Source organism: Crassostrea angulata, chromosome 9, assembly GCF_025612915.1.
Source record: "Crassostrea angulata isolate pt1a10 chromosome 9, ASM2561291v2, whole genome shotgun sequence".
Lineage (NCBI taxonomy): Eukaryota > Metazoa > Mollusca > Bivalvia > Ostreida > Ostreidae > Magallana > Magallana angulata.
The window spans coordinates 32,213,321-32,225,381 of NC_069119.1; the positions used below are offsets into that span (position 1 = coordinate 32,213,321).

A 12,061-nucleotide genomic window follows, 5' to 3' on the forward strand; every position below is an offset into this window, starting at 1 on the left:
TTCTAACTGTTTACAGCGGGGGTCATTTTTCTACGGGGGTCATTTTGCTTCATGTTTCACATGAAGAAAAATAAACCCTGGGTCTTTAATAACACTTGGTGCGGGTATTACTGTCTAATGACAGCATCTAGTATTTCATTGCAAGTATATATTTTGATCGAGACTACCCCTGACTTGGATCCGCCAAAGCGTGTCCACCACCTTTCTCTCATTTTTGCTATTTCTGACTTGTTAATCGAAAATGAAAGTAGGTTTTTGATTAATTTCACAATAATAACTTATCAGTTCACAGTTAAAATTCAATTCCACCTTACGGACATCATCTCACATGTGTTGAAAAACGAAAGGTGCAAGCAAGTACTCTGGTGCAGGCATTTTGTACTTTATATGCCTTAATTTATAAGTATAGATTATCGGCAAATGCATGTAATATCATTGGTCAGTTCTGTTAATCTATTACGGAAGCATTACACTGTCATAAATAATACATGTATATCCTGAACTGATAGAACGTTCAGACGAGTTCTGTGAAATTGCCCGATGTCTGTATCATAAACAACCAATACACAAAATAAACAAATAAATATTTTTAAAAAATATTACATCAAATTGTAAAAGAGAGAGCCGACTCTAATTTCAACAACAACTCTTTAAATTGACTTCGAAACAATTATCAATATGATTACCAAACTTTAAAGCTGAACACCGCTGGTAAATAGGCACTGTCCGCCATATTTCTCTCTCCCCATCGTTATCCGTGCAACCTCTATATAAGCTGCAGGGGCCCGTTTCTGAAAAAAGACCTACGTCCAGGCGTAAGCTTAGTCCAGACTAAATCAGGAATTAAACCTCAAAATCAGACTAAGTTGCGTTTCACTAAAAGGCGGAAACTTAGTCGGGACTAAATTTGGGTTTAAATCTACGCCTGCTAATGGGTAGGCGAAAGTCCTTAATCTGAACACAAAAATGGCGAGAGTTCTGTTTCTAAGGCAAAATAAACAAAGGTTTATAATTTTGGGATTGTTTTACATGTTATTAAGGAAACATTAACATTTATTGAGATATTTGCACATGTACATTTAACTTTTTTGTAAAAAAAAAACAAAAACCTATTGTTCGATAACTGTGCCTATTTATAAATATATTAAGATTAAATCAATTTGATAAATAATGGGCTCAATTCACTAAACGTATGTACAGTACCAATAACGTAAATTTTTTTACAATCCTATCCTATCGTATCGTGTATCAATCATATCGTATCGTGCGTGTATATTGTTCTATCGTGCGTTAACCCTATCCTATCGCGCGTTAAGTGTATTTATGTACATGTATATAAAGGAATATATTTGATCTAAATACTTATAGTTTAGGTATTATATAGTTTTTTACTATGTTACATTTAATAAGTCATATTTGTACAGTTTGAGGATTTAAAGGGTCTTTTGGGGTATTTATACTCATACCGGTAAGAGCATTTTCAGGCTATTAGCCTGATCCTAAATATTTCAATTTTGGCTCCAAATTAGCTTGCATCGGAAGTTTTGGCAAGTGTTGTTCTTTTTTGTGTGTATCTAAATTTATTGGGGACATGCAGAATACAATCTTGTTTCTCGGACATTCATTCATCGTGCGCTTGCATAGGGTTTTGAATCACTCAGTGAATTTTACAACTAACTTAGGACTTGACCGTGTACACGTTGTGTACAGAGGTTATTCGGGTTGCACGATTGATAGACTTTCTCAGAGAGGTATCCGGGAGGTGGATAAGTTTAAACCAGCTTTAGTGTGTTTGCAAATAGGCTCTAACGATCTCTGCAGTATTGATGTAGAAGTAAATGATTTAGTTGATAAAATAGTTGACTTTACAGAGATGCTTCGAGGTCGGGGAGTGCGCAGAGTTTGCGTATACCAAATCCTGCACAGGAAGCCTCCCACTAAACCAGGTAGATTTGCTGTTGACTCAGAGTGGTTCAATTCTAGGGTAGATTTAGTTAACAGGCTTTTGGATGAGAGGCTAGGAAGAGATTTATGTCAGGAGTCAGATTCTGGCGCCATGCTGGCTTTTGGTCACCTGAAAATAAAGCTAAGGTTTTTTGTGAGGATGGTGTGCATTTGAATGAGACTCAGGTCTACCCTAAGTAATACAACAGTGTCAGAGCATCAGTGGTTTCAGGACTTAATAGCCTATAGCTTCATTAGCATGTGGAAAATGAAAGCTCAGTGTTTAATGCTGGAGAAAAATAGTATATAAAATGTCACAAACATAAAGGGTTCAAGTATATAAGTTTAGATTCACAGTTGATATTCGCAGTTTGTTCTAGTACGACATACACTGAACATAGGTATTATACCAAGAAGGGTTAAATTGTAGTGACTTTAATCATATTGTTCATGTTGTTGATATAAAATATTTACTATCATTTGGACTCAGGTGTTGCGCATGGTCCATTGCCATAGGCTTGAGTGTAGGTTAGTTGTTTTGGCCAATATCTGTATGTACTAATATATGATGGACGGTTTAGCACCTATACTATTGGGTGTTATATGGTGATATCCCCCATGGTTGGACTATGATACTTGGTAAACCAAATAGCCCCTAGTTTGTTGGGTGCTATGTTATGTAATATCCGGTATGCTTGGATCATATGGTAGCCGTTTAGCCCCTATATGGTTGGGTGCTATGTTTTCATATCCAGTCTGGTTGGATTATGATATACATGTGTATGGCTTACCAAAGAGCCCCTATATGGTTGGGTGCTATGTTGTTATGTCCAGCATGCTTGGATCTTCTGGTAACCATTTAGCCCCCTTATGGTTGGGTACTATGTTGTCATGTCCAGTATGGTTGGATTATGATATATGGCTTACCAAGGAACCCCCTTTATGGTTTAGGTGCAACGTTGTAATATCCGATGTAGTTGGATTATGTTTGGCGGTTTACCTAATATGATGTTTTATCCAGTGTGGTGGTGTTATGATATGTTTACTTATTGGTCACCATATGGCTTAGTAATCAGTTATCATATCCAGTGTGACTAGTCCATGAGGTGTTGAGATAATTAGCTTCTACATGGTTGAGTGTTAGGTGGTTACCTTAATGTGGGATGAGTTATACATACTTTGCATGCATATTGAGTTTGCAGTACATGTTTGGTTAGCTTTGTGAACAAAGATGTATAGATAGGTTTAAATTTTGAGTTCTTTTATGGTAAGCTGCTAGGTCTACATGTATGGTACAGTTGTAGGTTATCAATTTCTAAAAGTTTGATTAAATATGTATGTCTGGTAACCATTATTTTGAATCATGGGATATGTGTTTAATAGCATATTTGGCTTAGCATATTTGTGTTTTGGATTGTAGGTCAGAAACTTGTGGTTAACGGAGCCAATGTACATGTACTTGCCATTACTCTTGTACTTACATTACATTTTTCAATGGTTTAAGTCATTCCTGAATGACATAAAATTTTTGATGTATTATAAATTTAGGTTTGATGGTGTGATTCCAATTGTTAAAAGGCATGAATAGGCACAAATAAATCCAAAAATTTTAATCTCTGTTCACACATTTGAAGGACTCACTGGGGTTTAGGATAAAGTTCAAGTTGGGTTTTAGATCCTGTAGAAATTTACTGTTATTGATTAGGCAATGTATCAAGAATAAGGGTTGGTTACATTAAGTCATAGAGAACTTCAGCTGTAGGGTACAGTTTTTTACAGCATGATGCCTAGACCAAAAGTTGGTGTGAAAAGAAAAAGAGCTGGTTCGGCGGAAAGAAAAGGAGCAAAGTCCAAAAAAGGTCAGAGCTCTGATCATCAGGAGGAAACATTGGTAGAGAGAGTAACACAGGCGGTGTTGGAAGCATTAGAGGACAGAGCTGTCCCCGCCATTCCAGACAGGAGCGAGTCCCCCCAGAGTTTGGATGGTGAGTCTGATTCAGAGATTACATTTAAAGAGATAGAAAGGTCAAATGATGAGTATGCTTTCAATTAGGCAATAGATACCTTTACTTGGTCAACCCCTATTTCGGCTATGGTTCCTCAGAAGTTGAAACAGAAAATATGGGAGGATCAGTTTATTGATTTTGCGGTACTGCTCCCTAATAACTTGGTTCCTGGTCCAGACACTAGCAACTATACATTTAAACTCGAGAAGAATGACAACATATCGGTAGTACCAAAAAAGGCCAAACAGTCTATTAACTCCATTTTTCAATGGACGACAGCTTTCTTGCGCTTTGTTGCCATATATGCTGAGAAATTTCCAAATGCAACACCAAATCTCATAAAACATGCAGAGACAGTACGTGACATGGCTGCATCAGGAAATGTGTCATGGCAAACATATGATAAGCAAATAAGAATGGATAGACAGATAAGGGGTACTCCATGGGGTAAAATTAATGTAGAGTTCATGCTGCAGGCCCAGAGATCCAGACAAGAAAACAAGCAGTCCTTTCGTTTCTTTCGTACAAGGCCTGGACAAAGATCAGCTTTTACTAACCAATAACCAAGAGGTATCTGCTGGTCTTACAATAGAGAGGGAGGTTGCAAGCTTGAGCGCTGCAAATTTCAGCACATCTGTACAGAATGTAAGAAAAACCACCCTAAAACAAAATGCAGAACCCAAGCAGTCGTTAAGAACCAAAGTGTCAACTCTTCTTTGGGAACAACAAAACAACAATGAAATTGTAACCCCAGTAAGACCCGTAGTTTTGAAGTATTTTTTAAAGGGCTATGATACTACTATGGCAGATTATCTGGTGGCAGGTTTTACTTACGGGTTTTAATTGCATTATGAGGGACCAAGACAATTCAGGTCATCTAAAAATCTTTTGTCGGCTTTGCAGAACCCTGTTATTGTGAACAAAAAACTACAAAAAGAGCTCGAGGCTCACAGAATAGTGGGACCTTTTGTTACACTCCCTTTTGATAATCTCCAAATTTCCCCTATTGGTATTGTTCCAAAAAAAGAAGAGGGTCAGTTTAGGCTCATACACCATTTATCTTTTCCTGAAAACAGTTCTATTAATGATTTTATACCAGAAGTGTTTACAAAAGTCCATTATGCTACTCTTGATGATGCTATGAATATTATTGTTTCATTGGGTAAGGGTTGCCTGATTGCCAAAACTGACATTGAATCAGCTTTTCGCATCGTACCTGTTTGCAGAGAGGATCATGAATTACTGGGATTTCAGTGGGATGGTTGCTTTTACTTTGATAAATGCTTACCCATGGGTTGCGCTAGTTCTTGTTCTATTTTTGAGAAATTTTCGTCAGGACTAGAATGGATTGGTAGGGTTAAGGGTCACATTCCACACATAGTACATGTTTTGGATGATTTCTTATTTATCGGTCCACCTGGATCAGAAATTTGTAATCAGAGATTGTTAGTTTTCAGACTTATTTGTGAGAGCTTAGGTGTTTATTTAAAGGAGGAAAAGACATTTCAGGCAAATACAAAGTTAGTGTTCTTGGTTATTGAGATTGACACTGTGGCGATGGAGATTAGGCTTCCTGAGGACAAATTGGTTAAGCTACAAAAAGCAATAGATGCAGTGAAATACAAACGCAAAGTTTGCCTAAGAGAACTTCAGTCTTTAATAGGACTGCTTAATTTTGCATGTCTTGTGATTATACCAGGACGCACTTTCTTAAGACGACTTATAGACCTTACAAAAGGTATTGCGAAGCCACATCATCACAAGGATCTTACTAAAGAGAGTAGGCAAGATTTAGCGGCTTGGTCATTATTCATCAATCATTTCAACGGGAAATCCATATTGTTAAAACACATTTGGAAGACATCAGAGGATTTACATTTATATACTGACGCTGCTGGCTCTTGGGGTTTTGGAGCTGTGTTTGGAAGAAAATGGTTCTATGGAGCTTGGCCAGAGAGTATGAAAGAATATAATATTACTCTGAAAGAATTATTTCCAATTGTTGTAGCTGTGGAAGTATGGGGCCGCGTTTTGCAGAATTCATGTGTGATTTTCCATTCTGATAATACTGCAGTGGTCAACATAGTAAATGCACAGACATCAAAGGATTCGAAAATCATGATTTTGGTTAGAAGACTAGTGTTGGCACTTATGAAGTACAATATATTGTTTTCTGCAGAACACATTCCAGGTTTGTTCAATACTCTACCTGATTTACTTTCACGGTTGCAGGTCAAAAAATTTCTGGAGGTGTCATTGGACAGCGAGGACGAACCAACAGCCATACCAAACCACCTTTTGCAGCTATCCAAAACACAGCTATTACCTTGATTGAGGCAGCTTTAGCCCCTAATACAAAGATTGTCTACAAGCAGGCCCTAAATTGTTTTCAGACATTCATGCAAAGTTATTACAATACATGCAGTATTAAGGATGTTTCTCTCGAACACATTATTAGTTTCGTTTCCTATATATTTAGTATAGGCAAAGCACCAAGCTCGATAACAACATACTTGGCAGCGCTGGCATATTATTTTAAAATGTCTATTATTTTAAAATGTCTAATATTTTAAAATGTCTAATATTCCAGACTTTTCAAATCATTTCTTGATAAAGAAAATGTTAAGTGGGGCAAAGCGTCTGGCCAGCTCTCCTGATGTGAGGCAGTCTATTACTCTGGATATCCTGGAAAACCTTTTAGTAGCAGTGCCTCATGTAGCCAATTCTAGTTACCAAAGATGTTTTTTCATGGCTATGTTTATAATAGCATTTTATGCTTTCCTCCGAGTAGGAGAAATCACAGTTCGCTCCCATTCTAACCCAAACTTGCTGCTTTTGAGTAACGTATCCTTCAAGACAATAGCCAAAGCAAGTTGTATGATCATAACAATGACCAACTTCAAGCATAATCTGGGGAAAAATCCTGTGCATCTGGAAATCAAACCTCAGCCAATCCGCAAATTTTGTCCTGTGCAAATCATGAAGAATTATCTCAAAGTGAGAGGTGTGAAGGATGGACCTCTGTTTTGCTATGGCTCTGGAAGGCCTATATCCCGTTCAGAATTCTGCAAGGTGCTGAAATCGGCTCTGAAGTTCTCAAAGTTGGACAGTCATAAATTCAAAGCACACAGTTTCAGAATAGGAGCGGCAACTCAGGCTCACCTGCAGGGCTTCTCAGATTCACGAATAAGAGTTATGGGAAGATGGCACCCCGAGTCATTTCAGAGATATATCAGGGTGTCCTTGTTTCCAACATTGTAGTTTCTAAATCACAATAATGTTCTGGGATATTTGTTTTTTAGGGTCCGGTAATAATGGATAACTGGCTGAGGCGGTATCCATTACTACTGGCTAGGTATTTGAATCTTTTTAACATTCAAGTGTCTGTATGAGGTTTAAATCTCATATTGTCAGGTTAGCTGTTTTACAAGATTAACACATATACAATGTAGGATATTTGTCATATAGGGTCTACTGATAATGGATAACTGGCTGAGGCAGTATCCAGTGTTGGTGGCTCTGTATTTTCATGATGTTGAAATCTTGCAATTTCTTTTTGTTTTATTAGAGTAAAGTGGGAAGAAGTACATTGTATTGAAGTAATAGATGTTTACAATATAGGGCATGAGACCCTAAGTGTTGAGAGTTGATGATTTATCATCTTGATAGTTTATATAATTTCAGGTTTTTTTAACAAGTCTTATGACAAAGATTTATCATGTTCCAGGTTTAATTTTAATATTAAGGGGCGACTATCTGAGGTGGCACCCCCATATTAGAAAAAGTAATTGGGATTAAGTTGTAAGATGTGTAACTGGTGTTACAAGGTATTTAACATCAAGATGTAGGTGTGTTCACGTGTTTTTAATTTTGTTTCTTTGGCAAGAAATGTGTGAAGAATATTTTTCAGTAGAACAATTGTTTACCTCCAGCTTTTAAAAGGGCTGACATATTTCATGATCACTTAATTAGCGCGGTTTAGGAGGTGACTAACTGAGGTGGCACCTAAGGTTGTCAAGGGAAGTGAACGTGGATGTTTACATGTTTAGATAAATAGACATTTAGGGGCTTGTTTGTATTGTTACAGCGATTGTTTCAGTTTAAACATGTACATTTTACATTTGGTTGCATTCCAAATATGTCTTAGTTAATAAACTTTATGATAATTGAAATGGGTTATCTAGGGCAATACCAATGTATTTCATTTCACAGTGAGCATGCATGTCAAAATTAACACATGTTATTGCATCTCTTTTGCTGTAAATTTAGTTAACCACTGTTCTTAATGTTCTTAGGAAATATTTTCATAAGTTGGGATAGACTAATTTCTACTTTAAATTTTGATTCTCTACTAGAATCTTTACTGTTAAACGAAGCACATTTTTGGGTGGGGCGAGGGACACTTCTCATGCAATTCAGTGTTCCTCTAGTGGGTTATTTTTTTGGCCCCACCTTCTGCTGCATTGTTGATAATTTACTAAATGTATGCAGTCTCACATTTTCATCTTATATTCAGTATAACTTCATCTGGCATTTTTAATAAATGCTCTTCACACAAGCCATAGTTTTTATTTATCAAGGTAGCAGCAGAACAGAGCTGCAAATGTGCTTCAGGTTATATTCAACAGTAATAGTAATGTAGGGTTTACCAGGATTTAAGAGCACGTAAGTGTATTTATGTACATGTATATAAAGGAATTTATGTGATCTAAATACTTATAGTTTAGGTATTATATAGTTTTTTACTATGTTACATTTAATTAGTCATATTTGTACAGTTTAGGGATTTAAAGGGTCTTTTGGGGTATTTAAACTCATACCGGTAAAAGCTTGTTCAGGCTATTAGCCTGATCCTTAATATTTCAATTTTGGCTCCAAATTAGCTTGCATCGGAAATTTTGCCCACCTCCACCCCTTCTATCCTCCTTACTAAATATTATTTTTGTTTGATTGTTATGGATAACTTCCTTTTGTAAAAGGTGTGGGTTATTTTTTGGGCCCCACCTTCTGCTGCATTGTTGATAATTTACTAAATGTATGCAGTCTCACATTTTCATCTTATATTCAGTATAACTTCATCTGGCATTTTTAATAAATGCTCTTCACACAAGCCATAGTTTTTATTTATCAAGGTAGCAGCAGAACAGAGCTGCAAATGTGCTTCAGGTTATATTCAACAGTAATAGTAATGTAGGGTTTACCAGGATTTAAGAGCACATAATATATTTTATCAGGTTTATCGTTCAATTTTAACAGTTTTTCTGTTTATCCTATTGTGTTATTTCGTGCCTTTTCAGAAGCAATTAAATTTATTTAAAAGTTGCAAGTCGTTCAGTGCGCCGTATACGAAAATTTATCGAACAAGAATTGTAAAATTCTATCCAGCATTCTATCATGATATTAATTTCTTTAATTTTTTAGATCAAAATTAACCATTATTACATGTAAATCACATATGTAAGCATTGAAAATGAAAAAAAATAATGTTAACTATTGAAGTTCTTAGGAACAATTTAAGGTAACATATTTACCTGTATATCGCATATATTAAATCGTACCCAGAGAGTATACCTGCGTAAACATTAACTTTTATGCAATATCATTTAAGTTGTTTTTATGCATCATATTTTACAGAAACAAAGGTATTTGTGATATAATTTATATTTCATTAAAACCAGAGTTGTATTTTAATTTATCCCGTTATTTTCTGTGTGATATTTGATTTCGGGCTGAAATGTTCTCGGCAATCGGCAAGGGTGTGTGGTAATGAAAACAATGTTAACAAATCGTACGCGGATTGTGTACATGTGTGTATCTGCGTTAATATTTATTTAACTTGTATGTAATACTAGTATAATTCGCTTTTAATGCATCTTTTTTTTCTTATTCAGAAAGAAATGTATTTATGATAGATTTTATATTGACTTTAAAAAGGAGTTGGATTTTTATAATTTAACCCGCTATTTTCCGTGTGATTTGATCTCGGGCAGGAATATTCTCGGCGGTATTCGGTAATGAAAGCAATGTAAACAATACAGAAAAGTTATCGATCATTCAAGCTCAATGTTTTAGTTAAAAACCAACTGGTCATCTTTATACATACTATAAATGATGCATATATTTACCAAGCAATTGCAATCTGACTGAGATGGTTCATTGAATTTTGACGTCAAGACGGCGCAGCGATTACACATGAAATTGGTGTGAACCTCGCTCGGAAAAAGACATTTTTGGCCAAGAAATTGTCTGAATAAAAACCATACGATGGAAAAGGGTCAAAAGCTTCAGTTAGTCGGATTTTTTTAAACTGATTGTTTAATAAGACTTAAAACAAAGGGACTAAATACATGTATCAAGTACTTTTTTTTTGTAAAACTGATTTTAACAGTTAAAAGATATATTATACAGATTAACTGCAAGATCAATTTCACAGTAAGTTTACTTTTGGGAGGAAATAACTTAATTTTTTCACAAAAAATCAAATATGGAAAACATATTTAAATGTTGCAATTTTAAATAAAAAGAAAGGCAGGAAAATGAAGAATAGTTTATATTTTCCTTTCGTTTGAAACGTGTATATAAAATAGGGCCAAGGTAAAACGTTAAAGTAAGATGATTTTGTGGTTGCGCCGGGTCATTGGATGTAGGCAAGTTTGTTAGCTTACCAGGAATGAACAAATGATGTCATCAACTTTAACATTTTTACGATAATTAAAGACATCCTGGTTTATATCCTGGTGAAATTTCAATGATTTATCTTTTTACACAAGGAATTTCAAAGTAGAGTAAATGTCTCAATAATTTCCGAACAACCCTCGTATATGCATGCTATTTCGGGCTTCCTATCGAAAACGAAAGTTGAATTTTGATAGAGTTCACAGTAATTAAAAATAAATAATTATTTATTAAAATTTAATTATAGCTTTCGGACAGCATCTCTCACGTTTTCATATACCAAATGTTTAAGCAGTTATTCTGGTACATATACTTTGTAGTTCCTCGGAAAATGTCTTAATTTATAAGTAAAGATAAAGAAAAGGAAAAACCCATGAAACAGAAACAAGTTTAATTGATTGATTCAATGATTACTGTATAGAATTGACCCATAAATAAAACACTTCAATCTTAAAATATTCCCAATTTAATAAAAATAATCTAAATAATACAAATATATCAGAATGTATAGTTCACCCTCTCCTTGGTAATTTATTAAATTCAGTTAAGATCACACACGGATCAGCAATCCAGTTTAATACCCGTAAAAATTAAGCAATCGACAAATCACGCACTCAGATTATTTTTAAGGTAACTTACTTCTCAGTTGAATGGTTCGATCAATCCTTCCTCAATTCAGAGAACTTCACAGTGCTTAGAAATGTAGTGTTAAACCAAGCATTCCTTTTAGAAAAACTAAGAAGAGGAATTAATGCTTAATATGTTTAACTATATCTTTTTTCATTTTTAGACGGGGTCACGTGAGAATGCGAAGGCGAAAGTACACCATATCTCATTATGACAACACATTAAAATTATTTAAAGATACAAGACAGTATAAAACAAAATTCTGTTTATTGGCGATGAAAGAGTAAACTCGATATTGTTTATGAATTATACTTGCATTGACGATTTTCCCCTACTACAAACTGCTGGGTATGCAAGTGCATCACCCAGAATTAATGATGAAACCAAAATTATGAAAAGTTTACTCCACTGTTACTTGGTATTATAACCAAGCTGAAGTTAGTAGGCACACCGCCATTTAGAAAAATCGTCAAAGTACTGAGAGTACTCGAACAAAGATTATATTTTACTTTATCATCGGCATACTTTAATTAATATCTAGATGATTAATGCATCAATAGTTTGTATGAGCATTGACAACTTTAAATGCAGTAAAGATCGTGTGATCAAAATCAAGGGGGATATAAACCCCTAATATGAGCCCGAACCCCTTATCAGCGCTTTTAGAAACAATCACTTCTTATTATAATCGATCAGTGTTTATTATTTATTAAGATTTACTATAGTCATGTACTATTCACACATTTGCTCTAAAAGAATAAAGTCTGTTCATGATCGCAAATACAACATTACAACAAATGTTTAGAATA

The 12,061-nt window shown here is 35.1% G+C and overlaps 1 protein-coding gene across 1 annotated transcript; it reads left to right on the forward strand.

Moving 5' to 3' along the window:
* Positions 1-3,724: 3,724 nt before the first annotated feature.
* Positions 3,725-7,211, forward strand: LOC128164241 (uncharacterized). Its single transcript, XM_052828010.1, has 3 exons — positions 3,725-3,929; positions 6,183-6,481; positions 6,516-7,211. Exons 1-3 carry the CDS (start codon positions 3,725-3,727, stop codon positions 7,209-7,211), a joined length of 1,200 nt encoding a protein of 399 aa, XP_052683970.1.
* The last annotated feature ends 4,850 nt before the right edge of the window (positions 7,212-12,061 follow it).